Here is a 21661-nt window from a genome sequence, read left to right on the forward strand (position 1 = left end):
CCCTACTAAAATTAGTAAGGTGTCTGTTGATGGACGAACACCCCCTATCAAAACATTTTCTTGATAATGTCAGACGTTATAATACTCAATTTCAAATGACATCATTTGGAGGTAAAGAGATCAGAGAAGGAAACTATGCCAACTTTCAAAGTTCAAGGTCAAGTATACCACTTAATAGACAGCTTACTTCTTGAACAGAACAAAAGTCCGCAGTGCTTACAAATCTATTTCATGTCTGAAGCTGAACAAATTTCTATTCGGTCAGATAATGCCCTAAAAAAAACTTTGATTGAATCATTGCAAAAAATTATGCATGATGTCAATCCCCTTATAAGGACTTTGAAATCTAATTGCTAATTGTGAATTTCGGACAGTCGATGAACTTGAAAACTTAAGATTGATTATTCATGCTGACCGTACTCCTGTTGGTGAACATCGGGGACTATACAACGCGCCGAGGAATAATAAAATTGCTACACTAATAGTTGACAAAGAAAAATATCCCAGAGATATTGTTCTACATGGTCGACACGGGTGGTTAGAGCGAATTTTTGAGCTCCACCGATTAAACGACTTTACAATATGCTCTAATGTTTGTTTTCGAAGAAAATTGATAAACTACTTAACAGTTTTCCAAACGAAACTGTTTCTTGCGTGCAATTCTACTCTTACAGATTTATGTTGAGGATTGACAGTATAAACTACCAGTTGTATTGTAAAATGTTGGATGTAAAGTGTAGGAACAGGCGGGGTAGAGAGTGGCTAAGAACAGAAAAGAACTATTTAAGGAGGCTTGGGCGTTTGGTGTCGTATCTATTGAGGGGCCCCTGTGGGGTGCTTGTCATACAAATGATTCTTTGTAATATTTTTTTTTTTTATCATTTTGATTATACACATGTGTGAACAAAATAGCAATAATACGCGGAAAAGTCATTGGGAAAATCGATATTAAAAAATTTATTAGTTTTCCCGAGGTACCGTGTATACAGTTGACGGCCCTGCCACTGTTAAACTGGCAACACCGCACTCTTGTCTATTCTGCTGTTATATCTACACTTGTGTTGGACTGAAACCTGTCCGATCTGTCATCGTCCTCGTATATTTTTGTCAGCACATATTAAGTGAAAATGTCTCAGAGAGAACATGGAGTTGTGGGTAAGAAGAAAGGAAAGTTCATTAAAAGAAAAGAAAAAGAGAACATAGCAAAACTATTGGTAAATACAGCCGGGAAACAGGGAAGGCGTATACATTCGAAAAGTGAGGTTATTGTACAATTTGTAAACATTGGAAAATGCAAAATATTTTTCGATTAAACATTTTAATGACAAAATAAAAACTTGTTAAATTCGTGTTTTTGTATACAGGTTTCTGATGAACAGTCGAAAACAATCTTAGAAGGTCGAGTAATTATTGAAAAGAAGACAGTGGCAGAAAATTTATGGTGTAAGTCTTGTGACAAGCCGTTGTCCCTTCGACATTTGCAGCATGAAAAGTTCCAAGGAATAGTCAGCAAATGGTACATAAAATGCCATTTTTGTGATATTATTGTGGAAGTAGACACTGGAAAGAGATCAAACCGTGGTCACTATGATACTAACTTAAAATCAGCCATTGGTGAGCATACAACGTTAGATGCAATACTCAATATTGAAATTCACTATTTTTTAACAGCGTATTTAAATTTATAGGAATGCTTGATGCAGGTCTTAGTGCAACGAAGATCAACACTTATTTATCAGCCTTGAATTGTCACACTCATGATGCTAAATCCTTGAAACGTAGTGAAAGATACGTAGGTAAAAAAATTGAATCTTTAGCAAAGGAGTCAACCGTTGCAGCCCTAGAAGATGAAAAATTGGCAACCATTGCACACAAAAGTAATAAGTAAGTCCTCTCGTACTAAAACAATCGTTGAGCTTCGTCATTCCAGTGAGAATTTTTGTACACCCTTACACTTGTAAATAATCGACTGATTATTTTATTTACAAACTAGATTTATTACACATTATTCATACAATATTTACACTAACATTTTATGCAAAATCTTCGATCACTGTTATTATATGTGATTAATTTTGTACATTTCTATTTATACACAAATTATTTTTTTAATATTTATTGAATACTTATCAATATGATTTTTTAAATACTTTTTACACTATTTACAAGAAAATTATTTGCAAAACTCCGTTTACTATATTTTGATGTATAATATATGATAGTATACAAAAACATAACTGTGTATAATGTTGATTTTGTACTTGTTATTAAACCTGTACCTGCCCATCATTCATCATTTTTTTCCCTTCGTAGTGGTTTGACAGTTAAAGATGAAAATGAAGTAATCACGAAATTAACTGCTTCCTACGATGCTGCATGGACAAAAAGATCCCGCCAAAATAATAGTTTTAGTGGTATAAAAGCAAACTTTTTCTAAAATTCTCGTGCTTTCAAGTACTGATTTATTAAACAATAACATAACTATGCAGGTCACTCGTCGTTAATTGGATTTTTTAATAAAAAAGTTATAGCTTTTACTTGTCACAATATATACTGTAAACAGTGTAAAGTAAATGAGTCCAAAAGTCATGATTGCAAGAAGAATCACAATGCTTCTTCGAAAGCAATGGAGGCAGATATGGTTGTAGAGCTAGTATTGAAGAATGAAGATCTAGTCAAAAAACGATGCCAAATCACGACACTAATCAGTGATGATGACTCATCTGCCATTGCAGCTCTGAGGCGGCTGTCACCTTACACAATTACAAAATGGTCTGACTTGAACCATGTTGCAAAAACTTTTAATTCTAAATTGTATGAAATGAAATTAAATGCGTCACTCAGAGAATATTTTTCGAAAACTTTTACTATAGCAATTAAACAAAATAAAGGAGATGAGCTAAAGGTGAAAATTGCTTTAGAAAATATTATTCCACATGCTTTCGGAGAACACCAAAGGTGTGGTTCATATTGTACTATTCAAGAGGAAGGTACGCACGTATATAAGTATTTTAAAGATGGCAAATGTTTATCAGATCTGAATTTAAGAGAACGATTGGAAAAAATAGTTGAACCGTATGTAAATAATGCTCAACAAATAGCACCGTGCGCATCTAGTCAGGTAAACGAGTCTTTTAATAACACGGTCATAACAAAACATTCGAAATCTTTATTTTACGGCGGGTCGGAATCGCATTGTTTTCGCGTAGCAATAGCTGTGTCGCAAAAAAATCTTGGAGTTACTTTTATTGTAAAACTCAATGAAAAATTGAATTTATCTCCCGGTAATTATACAAAGAAGTTTCGTAAAAGAAAAGAAGATACTCTGACTTATGAAGTCGAGAAGAAAAAAACAATTTCTTTTAAAAGGAGACGTCTTGTTTTGAAGAAAGAAAGAACATCAAGAAATTGCCAAAAAGAAAATCGCGAAGGTGTTTCATACCAATCTGGTTGTGGATATTTGAATACATCGGATTTAATAGACGAAGTTCCACTTACTGGTATTAAAATTTTTTTTTTTTATATGCACGTTGCATTGCACTTTTTGTACTTTATTTCTTTCAGATACCGTTGATAAGACCAATTGTGAGGTTGTTGTATTCGACATTGAAACAACTGGTTTAGCTATGACTGATGAAATAGTTCAGGTTATTTTTTTTTCCCTGAAATAACGTTTATTTCAAATCAATATTTAACAATGTTGCTATTTACTTTAGATTGCAGCAACCAGTGGCAACAGTTTATTCAATATTTACGTAATGCCAAGAAAATCCATGTCAGTTAAAGCTTCTGAAGTTACTGGGATACAGATTCGTAATGATCAAATGTTTGTCGATGGGTTTGCTGTGATAACAACTTCACCTAGGGAAGCTTTTATTAGTTTTCTATACTTTCTGAAACTGAAAAAAAAACCATGCATCTTGGTAGCTCACAATGGAGATAAATTTGATGTACCAAGAATACTTGCTTTAGCAAAATCCTTAAATCTTTTGAAGGAATTATTACTATTTGTGAAAGGAGTCTGTGATACTTTGCCTTTATTTAAAAGTATATTGACTGAGCGTAAGACAAAAAAAGGATCATTTAAACAAGTCGATTTAGCCAATGACTTTTTGGATAAAAGTGATGTTATGAGCGCACATAATGCGTTAAATGATGTTTTAGTTTTACAAAAACTTATTCATAAGATTTGTATTGACACATCTGAAATTGTTAAAAATACAAAAAGTATTGAATTTATATTAAATACTAAAGCTAGATTACAAAAATCAAAGACAATAAGAACTCAATGACTGATTTAACGAACATAAAACCAGCTATGAAAACGAAAATTTCTAAGGCTGGTATTGATCAAACAATGCTCCTCAAAGCAATTGAAACAGGAGGATTAGACGGTTTGACATTCCTACTAGGGGAAAATGTGAACAATAAACCACGAGTTACCACCAACAAAAGAATCATCCAGAATATTTTTGATCAGCTACACAAGAGAAAATAGTGTATATATTGTTTGTTACAAATGCTGTAGAACAGTAAATAAATGATTCTAACAAAGTTAATTATATTTGATTAGTTATTATTTAATATCTATATCATTTTATTTTCAGTTTTCATTAATTATTTTTCAATTACTAGTATACGTAACGTACCATTACTTGCGTTCATGTATACTGTCTATTTAAATGGCGCGCCATCTTATTGATGCACTGTTGCAACTTTTATGGCGCATGCGCACTCACAGTAACTGAACAAAACAATTCTCATGTTCGATGTTTTCCTCGCTATTTTCTCAAAATTTAACGTGTTGATCCTATTTTTTTTTTTAAACAATAGATTCTTTATACTTTTAAGTACATGTACCAATTTAATGTGTGGGCCCACAGCTTTTTATTGCGGTACGGTAGTCTATTGAATTTCGGGTTCCGTAAGGTTACGTGTTAAACTGACGAATTTTCACAAGCGATTTTCTCGAAAATAAATGTGTTGACCTACCTATTTTGTTTTCCTAAAAAAATCTAGCAAACTTTATCTATATAATCTCTGAATTTCAGACCTAGCCAGCATTTAATTTAAAATCGCCCAAGCCTCCTTAAGTAAAACGATAACAGTGCCTTTATTCAATAAGTATAGTTCTTGATACAATAGCGTGGCTGATAGCTCAGCTCAAGCGGGACGACTGACTGCTCGACTGCTCTCCGCAGCGGCCTCTCCTCTTCGCTCTCCCCACTCCGCTCACATACGGTGGGGTCTCTACACTACTCCCCTCAAGTTTTAATTCTGTTAAAACTTACAACAATTACATGTACACAAAAAAAAAAAAAAAAAAAAAAAAAAAAAAACAATTTCGATTGATTGCTTGAAATACGCCGGGGGTTACTTTTAAAGTATATCACGGCGCCCATTATTGACAAATGAACCTGTTAGTCGCTAACATAAATGCGTTTAACTCCAATGAAAATAGTCAACTGAACGTATGACCGTTGCTGTTTAATTTTAAGATTGGCGACATTTAAAATGACTAAGAGAGGAACGAAAAACTTCAGGTGATCCTTTACACAAATGCGTATTTTTTTAAAACGTTAAAATTTTTAATAGCGCGTTTTTCTTTCTCTTTCCTCCTTTTCTTTTTTAAAAACTAGATGAACATGACAACCGTGATTAGAGCAGTTGATCGACGTAATGACAATGCTTTATTGCGAAAACATTTACATGAAATAGAGCAGTCGACGCAGGCTTAAACATCGCTTAATTGCAAAAAATTTAAACATATGAGATCATGTGAAATCGAGTGGTCGCCGCAGGACCTTATCATCGCTTAATTACGAAAATATATACATAGGTACTTATGGCACGAGTTAGAAATTAAAAAAAAACACACGGTACATTAACCAATCAACTCTTAAGAGGTAATTGTTTGGCGAAGGCCACATTTTTTTAAACCTCGCAGGACATTTCCCTGAGTAGGTTTTTAGTATCGGCCGTACAATGGGGTCGCTTTTTTTATTACAAATAGTTTCCGGCAGTTGCGGGGCTCCCTCATTCGACGGCACAAAATGTGCCGGCTTGAGCAGTTCAGTAGATACGATTTTCGGCACTCTGTTTACGACAATTTTGTAATTGATGTGCAGCAGCGCATCTAAATTTTAGTTGTCCCGCGCGCCAGGTACTTTGGGTGCGCCGCGCGCCCAGAACAGGCATGCGGCGCGACCAAGAAAGTGAGTGCACGGCGTGACTGTATTCGGTGGCGCAGGGCGACCAACTTTTTTCCAGTGTAGTTTTTGATATAATAGCGTGGCTGATAGCTCAGCTCAAGCGGGACGACTGACTGCTCGACTGCTCGACTGCTCTCCGCAGCGGCCTCTCCTCTTCGCTATCCCCACTCCGCTCGCATACAGTGGGGTCCCTACAAAACGTTTACACAGAGCGCCATCTATGTTATTTTAGCAGTACTTAAGTGCATGACCGATGCTGCGCATCGTTCTACAATTGGTTGAATACGTGCTACCAGCCTGTACAGTTGTACACACGACGGTTACAAACGACGGTAAGGTTTAATATAAAAGACAGCAAGGCTGTATAATAATAAATTGTGTTTAACCTTATATATGACTGACAGTGTTCTTTTGTGTAACTTCTTGTACCCTAGCACAAACTTATCAATAATCAGTCTCGCGCAGTGGAACTAACTATGCTAACAGGTTATGGGCCCAGCACGCTTTCACTGCGTGGGACTGTTTTCTCATGAGTGGCTTTGTGCTGAGGATCTCGTGCTTCCAGTTTCTTTGTGTGAGCCCTGGAGTGATAGGTGTTTCTCTGTTGTAGTGAGCTTCTTTCTCGTTTTAATTCGCTAAAACATGAGCACAAGTGAGTAAGGTGTACATCCCGAGCCCGAGGCCGAGTTTGAGTTCAAGGGCTCGACAGACGACGGCGAGTTAGTTCCACCAGCGATGCATGGGAGGTGTGGCCGAGGAGAACCAGGAGGCACAAGCCACGTCAACGCAGAAAGAGGGAGGAACTGACGAGAGAGAGGGAGGAAAGGCCGATGAGAGACGCAGCGTGCCAAGTGAATAGTAAGTTGTTTTCCCTCTATAGTTGCGAGTTGTGAACGTGTTTTTGTGATCGCATGTGGCCTCCGTCGACCAGGTACTTCCGGGTTGGGACTTGCTCCGGGAGAGGAGGTGAGCGAGCGTGGGGACAGTTTGGCGGTGTTGCGCCGTGGTTGCTGTCGCGGGCGGCCGGGGCGTCGGTTTGATGCCAGGGACGCCTGACCTGGCCTGACCTCACCTGCATGCCGGGACGCCATCACCGTGGCTTAATCATGGCGATCGGCTCACTTCCGCTCTCTAAAGTTCTGGAGTGCGCGCGCATGTGCTGCGTCCGCATATGTGCGTGCACGCATGGGCAGTTAATACGTACGGAAGCGCCTACGCGCCACCTAGCCAGCTAGCCACGTAGCTAGCTAGCTAGCTAGCCTGGTGTAAATACGATTTAGTAGAGGATATGGGACGTGGCGATGATACTTACTCTCGAAAACTCGAGTGATCGTGAGTAGCGATGTATCGATAGGCATGGGTACGGTGATACATAAATAAGCCGTGCACTGCATCTTTTTCTTTTCTTTTATTAATAACTCAATAACGCCTAACATAAATGGTACCAAACCAAAATATGAAGCTGCGAAGAAGGTCCATCGTTTGACAGCTGCTCCTACACAACTTTTTGCAAATGCTTGAAACAGCGTAGAATGCCAAGCTGCGTTTTATTAATGTTAAAGACGAGTTAGTTCACAGTTTTTTTCCGTCTTGGAATTCAACACGTACTTATTTTATTTGGGATTTTTATTGTGTAAGCATACTAACAGATATATTTTAAGTTACTTTCACTTTATCTATTTGAGTCCAATAGGTTAGATTTTGTTAGTTTGTCATGCTTACAGGTATTACAATTGATAAAATGGTTGCATCCAAAGTCGATTTAGTGCTCAAATACCATTCATAAGATTAAAGTTTGAAGGCGATTGTATACATTTAAAAAAAATACCATGGTATCAATGTATCTCTACGTTCTTTATCACGAATTTGTGAAAGCCCCCAGTTGCGAAGAAAAAATGTAAAAGAATCACCGGTTCAACAAATTCTTCTCGCTATTTTATTAGAGTTGGAAGGCAGCGGCAAATGACTCAGGTACAAGTCAATGTGGAAAAGACTGCGGCATGTGTATCAGTTAAGAGTAAAACAACATACTGTTTTAAGAATTTTAAGGGCAGCTGATCCAGATGGTATCGAAGCACGTAGCTGATACAGGCTTAAAAGAAGAGAGTACCGTGTTCCAGGTCCCAACTACATCTGTCATATCGATGGAAGCGATAAATTAAAAAAATTCGGTTTTCCTATCCATGGTTGCATCGATGGATACTCAAAAAAATTTATTTGGCTAAAAGTTGCAACTACGAACAATAATCCGTCAGTAGTGGTTCATCACTATCTCACGACTGCTAAAGAGTATGGCTTTATACCTACTTTAATGAGAGCTGATAATGGTACAGAAGCCACTTTTACTGAGGATATCCATCTGGCCCTACGTTCCCAGCACACCGACATGTTTTCTGGTTTTCGTAGCTTTTTCAGGGGAAAAAGTACGCATAACCAACGTATTAAGAGTTACTGGAGACAACTAAAACAGCATTAAACTATTTTTTATATAAATTTAATTTAATGTAAACTTCACACAGAATGTTAACAATTTTGTTTTGGTAAACTGATACAAGAAGACATTGCTACAACTGCTACTGAATGGAATGAACACAGGATTATAAAATAAAGCAACGCTATGGGTGGTATACCGAACAAGCTTTTTTATTATCCGGAAAAGTATGGGGAAAGAGATTATAAGAAAGTAATTGATAAAAATGTATTAGATATTTTACAGTGCGATTACGCTACAGAACCAAAACTGTATTCCAATGAATTTGAAGAGCTAGTGGAGATGTGTGTGGGTTGTAATGCACCCTCTACTTCTTGCGGAGATGCTTTTAACTTGTACATATACATATTGAATGCAATTAACGTTCGTGCATAAGTAAATACGCCAATAAAGTTATTATAAACAAACATTTTATTATTCTTACAAACAACCATGCTCTTTATGGGTTTTATCATAATAGTAAAAATAACGCAACAATTTATTTTATCATCACAATTATAAGCCTACAACACGTATATAAGTAATGTATAAATTTTTTGATCAAACTTTATATATAAGCCTTTTTTATAAGGTTTTTCGTACTGTTCTACTTTTAAGGATACAATTACTTTTTATGTTATTGCTGGCTTGCACTTATTTTATTAACAATCCAAATAAATGGAAGTTACATTTTTTATGGTATTTACTTTATTAATATGTATCATTTTTATGACTGATAACAAGAGTCAAGTAGTTTTTTAATGATTATTGGTCTGACTAACATATCAAAAGAAAAACGTAAATTATGTTGTAATTAATTCATATGGTACTTTATTGTACGTACAATGTATCTTGCTAATTTCTAATTTTTTTACTCAAAAGCTTAATCTTATTTTTCGTTTATGTTTGGCCGATTACTTTCCATAAATATTAAATACTGTAATTAACGAAAAAATTAAATAAAAACAATTATTTTGTGGTCATTAACAAAATCCAACTTCTATAATGTTAAAATATGATGATATCTTCCATACCTGGACTTCTGTAAAGAGTTCTACAATAGTACAGACAAGGGACTATACATCCGTGTAAGTTGAGGCTCCTTTTCGTTCTACAATCATTTCGGGCGGCATAACCATGCAAGTTCCACGAACATTCGCTACTGTAGAGTGGAGATTAGAATTCAAAGCATTCGAAACTTCAAGACCTAGGTCGCAGAGCTTTGTATAAAATTTTTTTTTTACAAGGACATTTCCAGGTTTGATATCTCTGTGTATAACTGGAGATTTGGGCTGCAAGTGTAAAAATGCAACAGCATGGCATAACTAAAGAGCAATATATATCTTAACCTCTGTATTTAAAATATAATCTTGACGAATATCTCGGTCGTGAATAATACTATGCAGGCTTTGCGACTCAAAGTATTCTGTTATCATGTGAACTTGAGTTTCTGTGCCCGAGACACCCATTATTGAAATAATATTCGGATGTCTACTTAATTCAAACAACCCAATTTCTCATAAAATGAATATTTTGTTGCCTTTTATATTCATCGTTTTTACACCACGTTACATTCATTTTTACAGTAGAACCATGATGCTTTCCTTTTTGCAGCTCCTTGAGCTCTTTTACCGAATATGTTTTTACTTAAAATTATTTCGTTTTCGCTGACAACTGGGATCGATAGATGTAACTGCGCAATTTTATTTCTGAATGACGTTTGTACTGGCATCTTTGCAATATTAGACTTTTCATTCTGACCAGGTAAATTAGCTTGTTGAAGATGAGGCTTACGATGTACTGGAGATTTTACCGTGACAGCATTATTTTCAGATTTTTTCAACTTGTTAGTAATACAATCGTCGTCTGTAGTACATCCAGCTCTTTTTTCTCAAATTCGGCTGCATTTTTCAATGTGTTGTACTTCAGTAACTTATCGATCGAACAGAATGAAGAGTCACTAACATACTCTGATGTGGGTGTAAGCTAACACTAGGTAATTTAAAGACATCTGATACTACTTGGATGTTACAATTGTTTTTTGTTTTGACTGCAGGAACAACAAAATCCTTAGAAGCCTGATGAAGAGGTATTCCTGGCAAAACGGTGGACACTAGTAAGGTTTGACATGTCAAGTATAGTTTTTTTATGTCCAACACGATCATCTTTTGGAACTACAATGTTGTCCTCTGTGTTGCCGACGATAACGCTTACTCCGAAGGAAAAAACAGCGAGTAAATCGTAAACAGCAAACGTTTATTTTCAATTGCGTACTAGCTCGAAGTCACAAAGCAAACTGGAAGCCAGGCTCTCTTTTCTTTTGTATTTAAAGAACGGAAAACAAAGAAAAGACTGTTTTAAACAAAATATCGCGGTTGCCTGGCAACCTTGTTTTTTAAGCATATAAGAGCTCTGCCGGCTATCGTCCGTGGGAAAACCTAGCTTTCCCACCCCGAGCTCCATCTCTTGTACGAACCTTATGTTCGATAATGGGTCGATAACAGCAACTCTACCGCCCACTCCAGCAGCTGCATTGAAATACCGACAAAGGCTTGCACAAAAACTATAAAGAAAAAGAGAGCCTGCCTTCATACAATTTATTATTTGCAACAAGTAGTATTATAAGAGTTAGGATGTATCCACAAAACCAAATGGCAAACAGAGGAATTACGTCTTGTATACCAATGAAGTGAAATGCATTTTTTTCATCAGGAATCTTAGTCATGTAAATAGTCATTATTCTTTGCATTATGCCAGTTTCTTTGAATCTGTAAATACTAAACGAAGTTAGTTAGCATAAAAACCAAAGTGTTATCCATCATAGTCATTGTCGTCATTTTTATTGTTATTATTATTTGTACGTTTATCACTGTTAGCATTAGTGTTATTTTTATTGTTGTTATCATCAGAATTATCGGTATACTAAATGTACTAATGATGAAAGAATTTGGTAATTGGATAATGTTTCTTCAATTTTAGACTTTCGTACGCCATACTGCCCAGAGGAATGCTTGCTACTTTGCAAGTTGGCTCTTTGTCTATTTTATTTAACATTGATGAGAGTGCAAACAAGGCTACTTTTTTGGAGCAGGCCTATAATGAAAGAAGAATACATTTTATTACAGAGACTACAAATTTTTATTCCTGATAGGCAAAGGAGATGTGTAGATTTTCAAGATCAGTAATAAACTGAACTATTAAAAATATTATTTCACATTGTTTTTTCTGTCTTACTATTTATACGAAATTCACTCCCCACACTTAACAATAGAGTAAGAAATTGTAGGGGCATTCAACAATTTTTTCAGTAAGAATGACTTAATAACACTAATTATGTGTTTTTATATGCATACACACACACACACACACACACACACACGCATATATATATATATATATATATGGTACATTCCGTGTACATGTCTATAAATTACTTTATAACAAACGAACTCAGCCAGATACGAAAGGTTCAGGGGCTGCCCAGGCGGGGGGGGCAGGGAGGGCTCGAGCCCCCCCAACTTTCAAACTGGGGGGCGCACTTCACCCAGGCTTTGGACTGGCAGTTTTATAAAATAACTGGTGTGTTTAAAAAATGTGTTTGAAAATTTAATAGATCCGTCGTTATTGTAAAACATATTCTCTCTATTTAACATAATAGATTTTCGTTAGTATAGTAAAACATATTTATGATCGATTAATATACGGGCAAAAATTTTTTTGAAACATTTTGAATAAAATTTAGTCGAGTGATCGTTCCTTGTTGATAATACAGCACTTGTTCTCTTAAGAATTTTTCTTTTTCTAATTTCACTATTTCACTATTTCACTGCGTATCAATTTTGATGGGCGAATCAAAATGTCATCAACTGCTTTTGGTTTCACAGCATTGCTGATCGTCCTTCAATTTAAAGTAGTTTCCAATATTGGATCATGATTATGGCTTGCCACGTGTTCAACAATAGTATTACTCGAATTAAGCTTTACGGAACTATTGCACTTTTTATTCGAGCAAATCCATCGCTGCACCTCGTTGCGCAAATTCGCCTTAAATGAGTACGTGTACATGTCAAAATATAACAGTTGCTTGCCACGTTCACCCATACAAAACTTTATTGCCGTAACGTATGTTGGCTGTCGTTATTACAGAAGGACTAAGAGGGACGAAGGGACTAATAGAAGATATCCCGCTTGAAGTCAAATGTAGGAGCGAATGAATATGTATACATTAGTTATGTTTACAGTTCTTCAATGTACAAATAGATGTGTTTACAGTGTAGATGTAGAAGTGTATATTAAAATGTAATTAGGATATAATAGCCTGGGCCCCAATTCGACACTGATTAAAACATACGATAAAAAGCCCAGCCCCAGTTCGATACTATTTTAAAAAAGAGATAACAGCCTGGCCCCAATTCGACCATTTCTCTTTTTTTCAGCCCCAATTCGACATTTCCCCCTAAAAGATATTTTAAATCGCCCATTATCGCCGATAGTTCTCTATTCACCGGTAGTAAAATGGAAAAAAAAATCATCGAAGACTTCTACAACTATGCTATTAGTATGAACGCCCGCAATCATAATTTCTATAAATTGTGGACACACATAAAATCTCTAAAAATTGAAAAAGTAGCACATTGTTGGTGACAGTTTTCCATTCGCCAGTGATAAACATATAATAAACATTTAATTATACTCCTTGCACAGTAATAAAACTGTTGTATAAGCACAAACGTCTGGAATCATTACCTTTTTTTATTTCGTACACTTAAACACCAAAAAATTTTTAAAATAGTACAGTTATAGCAATACACTTCCAATCGCTAGTGGTAAAAATACAATAAAAAATTTAATGTTCTTCTTGTACAGTATTACAACTATTGTATAAATATAAACGTCTGGATACATAAGTTATATGTTAACATAAGTTGTGTACGGAAGCCCGGTCACGACATCTACTACTGTACGAGAAAGTGTTTAAGCAGACGAGTTCGACTTAAACAAGACGAGTTGTAAGTCGAGTTATTGATGTACAAGTCGTGTTTGTATACATGACATAACCCCAAACTTTTTTGGGCATTTCATTTACCCGCATGCCTTTTGTATTACATTGTAGGCATTGCAGCAGCAGCAGCATGTACAAGGTAATTAAACTAAATTTAAAGTTATTAAAGCTTTTATTTCCCGTAAACACTGATTCTTACACTATAAAAATTTCTTTTTTATTGAAAATGGTAATCTTTGATGTTTTTATTACTTAGTATCTGACCGCATGGCCACGAAATACTTAATCTACACTTTCCGTTTATTTTTGAGACTTAAGAAACGATATGATTCATGATAATAAAAGCTATTTTTTATGTGAAGATGACTAATATAACAGTGTTATGCGGTGACAATAGTATGGAGCTACCAGTCGATGAAAATGGGTGCATCAGCGTTGGAACACTCCAAGTTTATTATCCTGAAGCCACTGGTTTATTTTTTGAAGACGACGGAAAGAAAGTAGGTTTGTTAACCCAAAATGGTTTAATAAAAGTCAATCGTAACATTAATACTTACACAGTTTATTTAAAAGGTAACTGTAGAATAAAAATTTTTTTTTAATAATCGTTTCTACTGAATGTATGACAGTTCAGAAAATAAAAAATACGTTTTTAGATCAAACTCCAACTGAACATCTCAATAAGATTGACAAAGAAATAAAGGAACGCATTTCTTTTTCCAAACGTGTGATTGAAGGATCAGAAACTATTGAAGGAACAGCCAAAAGCATTGATCGCAAGCGTGTAAGTATGAAAATCATACGTAAGTAACGTGTCCTGTTGTCAATCACTGCGTCCTTATATGTATTCTCTCTTTCTCTTTCTCAATGTAAATCTTATCAAAGTTAATATGGACTCAAGGTCCTTACCACAATAAACAACTATTATTCTCTCTCTCTCTCTCTCTCTCTTTCTTGAATCGGTGTCAAACGATTTTTTGTGGAATAAAAATGCACCTTAATAATTTTTATTTCCAAAAAATTTTCAATGTAAGTTACTTGAATACTCAGAATAAAAGTCTTATACAGCAAGTTTTTCGACTCTGGCCTGCTCTATCTCTAACGAAAAAAACTTTCTTCTATAATGCTGTGAATGCATGTGTCCGATGAGATGTATAGCAAACTAATAAGCGCATGCTCAATATTTTCAGGTAATGTAGCTGTCTTGCAACAGCATTACTTACAATGTACTTTTATTATGAGTACCCTTTTACCGACTTTCATCTTTTTGAATTTAGATCAGTGACATTCGCAACCAACCTTCATTACCTGTAAAGCAAAAAACGTTACACTTGGGGTGGAAACATCGATCAAGTGATAAAAAAAAAATCCTTCAAAGAATACCAGTTGGTGGGTCAAAAGAATTATAACTTGATTTAGCTGTAGTATACACTATCGAAAATATAATCAACGCAGGGCTTTCATGTTTCAATCATAAAACTGCCCAGCTGTTGCTCAAAAACTCTAGAATTAAATCAGGTTTTTTTCGAACGCAGAAATTCCTAGTTTTTCTGCTCATAATGGTAATCTATGTGGGCTTTGGGAGTATTATAAATACTATAATATCTCAACCCATAAAAAGCAGTTATATCTTTTAAGTACGCTGAATGAAGAGTTTCTTTTGAACGAGGAAGAAGACCTTTGAAGGGTTGACAGCGTCGAAGTTATGAAGAGCATTGACACTACAATGGAAGAAATTTGTAGTAAGGTGCCTGAAGACGATACTAAAGATCCTCTTGAAGATTATGCGATTCTAAAAAACCAAAATTGGATTCTGAGCTTGTTATTTCCAATATCCACAGTGCAACTATTACGAGTGTTATGAACGATGACAATTCAATTATTCATCGTATGCAGGTAATGAAAAATAACATTCATAACGTTGACGTGTGGTATTTAATTATATCAACCTCAAAATATGGTACAAAGAGGTATCTATAACGGAGAGAGATTCTGTAGGTGTCTACTGGAAAGTTACCGAAGACGACGAAATGCGAGAGAGACTCTCAACTATTGAAGAATTTAATCCTATACACTATTAATTTGAAATAAGTAGAATAACGATCAATGGTAAAATTTATTTTCAGATGGTCGTTGACGAAAAAATGCATAAATCTATCGTCATTCCGGACTGTAAAAATGTCTTAGATCATGCGATTGTTTACGATTCTAATGTGAAATCCGGATTTTGTGGAGGAGACTTTGGCATAGGTGTTATTCCTAAGTGCTCCGACTGTAAACCAATATTTTCTTGGTATAAAGATGATATTTTGTACGAGGAAGGATCGATGCTTATGTGGCTCAAAAAAATCCCTGTCAATAATAGTGACTCAGTTTGGTATTGTAAAATTACATGTGCAAAAGGGACTATCTCTTCGAGCAAAATAGTTATTCGTGGTAGTAATGCTGGTATTTTCAAAAATTCTATAAATGAAATACAAGAAATAGAGAGATCTGAGCTGAGCATCACTAAAATACTAATTGGAGCTGGACAACAAGGCAAAGTATTTCAAGGTCATTTTAAGGATCAAGTGGTTGCAATCAAAACTTTACCAGTATTTTCTCAGCAAATAAAGGATATCGAAAGAGAACTAACTATACTAAGAACTATTAACCATGCAAATTTCATAACTTTAATGGGGTTCTGTAAGGAGTTGAAAAAAGTTTACTTGGTAATGGAATTTGTCGATGGAAACAATTTGAACGAAATTTTATACGACGAAGATTTAAAAAAGGACTACGACTTTAGTGAAGATAAAAAACTATGTATAGCAAAACAAATATGCAAGGCAGTGACATATTTATACTCCCAAAATAATCCGATAATTCATCGAGATTTAAAGCCCGAAAATATACTTGTTACAAAAGATGGACAAGTAAAAATTTGCGATCTTGGATTGAGCACTTTTAAAGTAACGCTTACAACTTTGCGCAGCACTGTGGGCTCGCGTGCTGTTGGTACGCAGTTGTTTATGGCACCTGAAATATTTTTAGAAAACAGATCAGCTTCCACAAGTAGTGATGTATGGTCACTAGCGTGCACAATTATTGAATTATTCCAAGATGAACCCATGTGGAATGTACGCTCTGAAACCGAATTGAAACATTTTTTAAAAACAAGTACATTATCTGATCTAAAAAATATTCCACAAAAATATCGATCAGTACTTTTGCAAAGTTTGTCTTGTAACGTACAAAGTCGTCCGTCAGCATCAAAAATTTTATCAGTATTAAAAAATTAAATCATATTTATGCTTCTGTAACTTAACGCCATTTGCTCTACTGTGATTATTTATCTTGGACAAATAACCAAAAAGAATTTGTAGTCCTATTTAATGATAAAAATTAACATTTTACTAATAAATAATGTAAGAGTGTAATTACATGGAATAAGTTTGTAACTTTAATATAATAATAACAGTACTTAATTTTTGAATGGAAAGTAGTTGTCAATGCATTGTTATTTTTTAATATAAAGTACTAAATAATAGCATAATAAATTTAAAAATTGTTGGATTATAAATATTTTATATTGGTTTTGTATCATGTTAAAAAAAATGTTGGATAAAAAATAAGATGAAATGTTAAAAATTAGTGTAAGCATTATGAATCATAAAAAATATTACTTGTGTAAAAAAAGTAGTTGTTCTTCTAATTGTTTTATATCTCTTAAAATTCTATGATACTTTTCAACAGCTTCTTCAATGTTTCTTGGCTCCGGGTATACGCAGTATAATTCTCGTACTATTTGTGAAAATGCATAGCTGCAGTATTTAGGTAGTTCGACGAAATTATTCCATGCATTACTCACATGTTTTTCGGAGACTACGTGCCCATAGTCATGTCTATTAAAGCACTGAGGCATATTAAATAAATAAGTAGGTTAACCAGTAATTACAGTGTCTCCTTTTTGTTTTCTAATGATGTGCCTATTCCACTCTTGCCTAGTTCTATCGAGATCTTTTTGAACTATGGCTGCGAAGCAAAATCGAAGACATTCTACTTGCACTGCATTTGACTTATCATAATGATTCAGATCTATCATATCTTTAAAAAAGTTTATCCAGAAATCAACGGAATGCTGCCTCATTCTTCTCCACGAGCTTTCAATACGCTGATTTGCAGTACTCTTTCCCTTGATAAAACTATTGGCCCCAGCTAGATCATCAGAATGATTGGACTGGAGAGCGTGCTGTGCTCCTTCAACAACCACATTTTCGCTTCCGTTGTCAGACCTTACCAAAGTAGGTACAACACCGAATTTTTTGACAGCTCTAAGAAAATAATAGCAGATGACTTCAGGTTTATTATTAGTTGCTGCAACTGACAACCACAGAATTTTACGTGAAAACCCGTCGACACATCTATGTATGGCCAGGCCATAAGGTTTTAGCTTGTCGTAGCCGTCCAAGTGCCAATTTAAATTCTCTTCTTTTTAGTTTATATTTGGAACGACCTTCTACACCTTCAGGATCAATGACACGCAATAATTTTTCCACTGTTAGTCTATTAACTTTTAAATTATATTGTAGTTTCAATCTTCTCCATATTGCTTTGTATCCCAAGCAACCTCCGCTACCCTCTTATTCCTTCATAACAGAGTTTATTATCAAAGACTTTCCTTGCACTGCTTTCGACGTAGACCCAAAGTTTGCAATATTCTTTGTAAGTGTCTGTAGGATATCTTATAGCCATATTTGTCCAAGATGTTTTTCAATTCATTATAGGAGTAATTTTGTTTGAAGTACTTTCGTATGGTATCATTTCGTTCCATGATAACTGCACGAATTATCTAAATTAGTATATTTTATTCAAAGTGACACAACTTTTACCATTTATTAATTTACCTAGTCTAATAAGTGAGAGGCAAAGGTGTTGCGTTGATTAAAAATTACATAAATGAAATGCTTGTGATACAGCATAGCAGTTTATGTTATGTATGTACATGAATAAATTGCATTCTCATTTTGTATGACGATGCGATATGAGTAAATTTAATTACTATAATTACCTTTAAGCTGCTGCTGTTGTAATACAGGTGATGTAAACAAAAGTTTGGGGTTATATCATGTATACGAACACGACTTGTATATCAATAACTCGACTTACAACTCGTCTCGTTTAAATCGAACTCGTCTGCTTAAACACTTTCTCGTACAGTAGTAGATGTCGTGACCGGGCTTCCGTAGTTATGTACATCGAAACATCGCACATTTTCTGCGATACCCTTTTATTCGCTATTGATAAAAATACAAAATAAATTTTACTATACATCTTCCAAACTAACGTATTTCTGGAAATTCTTTTTAATTTTCCCCTAGTATAAAAAAAAATTTCCCTATTTCCACGACTTCTAGGGGTGGTTTTTTTTTCGGATGAAAAACCATAACACGATCTTTGACTGCCTATACATCATCAGTGATCTTTAAGCCCCCTGAGTCGATATCTGTGGTAAAGTGTTGGATTTTGAAAAATCCTCATTTCTATCATTAAAATAAGTAGTTTTAATGGAATGCAACCACGCTTTCTACAATGTTTGACCGTACATCTGTAATTTGTGATCCAAAAACCCTCAATACATAGTTTTTAAGATAAAATTCAAATTACCAAAAAAAAAAAATTTTATACTGTCACTTGTAAGGGTTTTTTTTACTAGGAGGAAACCATCTATCTACGACTTTTGAGTGGTTATCGATAATCAGCGGTCCCACAAATCGCCGAGAGAAGAATTCCAACATAAAATTTTAATTGCTTAAAATTTTTCTATCCCTGTCCCTGCTAGGGGTGATTTTTAAGAGTGAAACTACTTTTACTCGGTTTTTGAATATGGTTATATATTTTTCTATTCTGTCAATCCCCAGAGAATATTTGAATAGTAAATTTACGAATTTAAAAATTTTTTATATTTTAGTCACTCTTACGGGTAATTGAAACAAGGTGCAATTACCTTTACATGATTTACTATACGAATTCGTATGGAGCGACCTCTAAAATATCGAAGAGATGGTTTACAAGGTGACACTTGTAATTAAAAATTTTTTTTTTCTCCCTTATCTTTTTCTACTAGGGGTGCTATTAATGAGTTAAATTTATCAAATACCAAATGAATATTTTCATAGTCAAGTATTGAATTTCAAAAATTTTCTAATTTGTGTCACTCCTATGGGTGCAACCACCCTTCCACGATTGTTGACCGTGTATTTGTAATTAGTGATCTCATTAGCCAATGAGAAATAATTCACAAAGTATAATTTTGAATTTAAAAAGTTTTTTAATTTTCGACACTTTGAGGGGTAGTTTTTTGTGGTTAAACTACCGTCACACGATTTTTGCCAGTTGCATAGCAATCCTATCGACCTCCGAGACAAGATTTTCATGGTGAAGTTTTGAATTTCAAAACTTTATGCATTTCTGTCTTGTTGGGGTGGTTTAAATAGAGTGCAACCTCTTTTAGTTGCGGTTTTCGAGGTGAAAAGTTAATTTTTCAGTTTTTCTGAGGGAAACAATGAGGGGTGGTTTTAATGTGGTGCAATCACCCTCAGATGATTTTTGACAAATAATGCGTCACCGATAACCCTAAGAATATTCGAGAGAAGATGTCCATGTTACAGTTTTTTAGCCGAAAGCTTTTTATTTATTTTACCATTGAGGATGATTTGAGGGTAGTAACACTATCCCTGTGTCAAATTTTTCTGTGTTTCATGGCAAGGCAGATGTTAATTATGATAAATGTTGCTAAGGGATGTCACTGATTTTATACATTAACAGGTGTTTCATAAGCAGGTTGGTTATTATCGCATCAAGTACTACCAACAAAAATAAGGGAGTTAATTTTACGAAACAGTAATAGTTATTATTCACGTTCATCGTTTTTTAAAATTATTTCTAATGCAAAATCATATTAGTTTCTTTGTATAAATACTGAAGAAAAATTATATTATTTTTACACAAATTTGTTAGTTCTATCAAATTTTATATAAGTGGAAGTTGTTAGATTATATAATTTTTTTGTTTAGATTCGTTTATTAGTTAACTTTCAATTCATTATTTGAATTTAAATATTTAAATGTCCATAATCGGAAAAGATTATAATTGCGGGAGTTTATACTAACAATTTGGGTGTATAAGTATTCAAGAAGTATAATAAATTTTTTTTTAATTTTACCATCGACGAATGGAAAACTATTGCCGAAAATGTGCTACTTTTATAATTTTTTGGAAATCAAAGTGTCCATGTCTAATATAGAGGTTATGATTTTGATCATTTATACTTACAGTTCAGTTGTATTAGTATTTGAACAGTATAATAAAATTTTTTTTGTAATTTTGGCACTGGCGAATGGAAAACTATCGCTAAAAATGGGCAATTTAAAATATGTTTTACATGTCAAATGCCTTGCAAATAATTAAGGTTATGTTTGTAGGTGCTTATAACTTATTTATAGTTGTACAATACACAGCTTATGATTACAATATTGTTATCCCTATATCACAAGCGAATAAGTAGATACATTTGAGAGTTCCTGCTTGTACCCTCAGAATAACATGCTATATGTTATACATATTGTTTTTTGTGCGTCAAACTTTTTTTCTGGTAGTTTTTACTACTAATCACAATATAAGTTTGTATAATGCATTTTTGTAAGTAATTTTAGTGATTAAACCAAATAAAATAACATTGTTTTCTATTGGATTTCAACATTTGAAACTCTAGATACATCTATTTTTGATGGTTTACTATAAACAATTATTTGTTTTTATTTTTTCTGCATCAATTAAACCCATTTTTTTATTATAAAAAAATTTGTGGGTTATAAATTAAAAAAAATGATTTTCGACGACAAATTAAATTAACAAATCTTTGTTTATACTTCTTCTGTGTTAGCTTAACGCATCTTTTTTTATTAATCGAGAATAAATCTACAATTAAAATGTTGT

The 21661-nt window shown here is 34.3% G+C and overlaps 1 protein-coding gene and 1 pseudogene across 1 annotated transcript; one reads left to right on the forward strand and one right to left on the reverse strand.

The window, feature by feature from the left end:
• Positions 1–1127: 1127 nt before the first annotated feature.
• LOC149376080 (uncharacterized) lies at positions 1128–7019 on the forward strand. The gene is made up of 9 exons (XM_089593196.1): positions 1128–1214; positions 1365–1614; positions 1689–1884; positions 2314–2414; positions 2490–2990; positions 3036–3500; positions 3565–3647; positions 3717–4062; positions 6874–7019. The coding sequence occupies exons 1-9, from the start codon at positions 1128–1130 to the stop codon at positions 7017–7019; spliced, it is 2175 nt and encodes a 724-aa protein (XP_089449322.1).
• Positions 7020–17345: 10326 nt separating this feature from the next.
• On the reverse strand, positions 17346–18497 carry LOC149376081 (uncharacterized; annotated as a pseudogene).
• Between the last annotated feature and the right edge of the window lie 3164 nt (positions 18498–21661).

This window comes from Copidosoma floridanum, unplaced genomic scaffold, assembly GCF_036245765.1.
Source record: "Copidosoma floridanum isolate Cflo_tuat_1 unplaced genomic scaffold, Cflo_Japanese_pri ptg000001l, whole genome shotgun sequence".
Taxonomy (NCBI): domain Eukaryota; kingdom Metazoa; phylum Arthropoda; class Insecta; order Hymenoptera; family Encyrtidae; genus Copidosoma; species Copidosoma floridanum.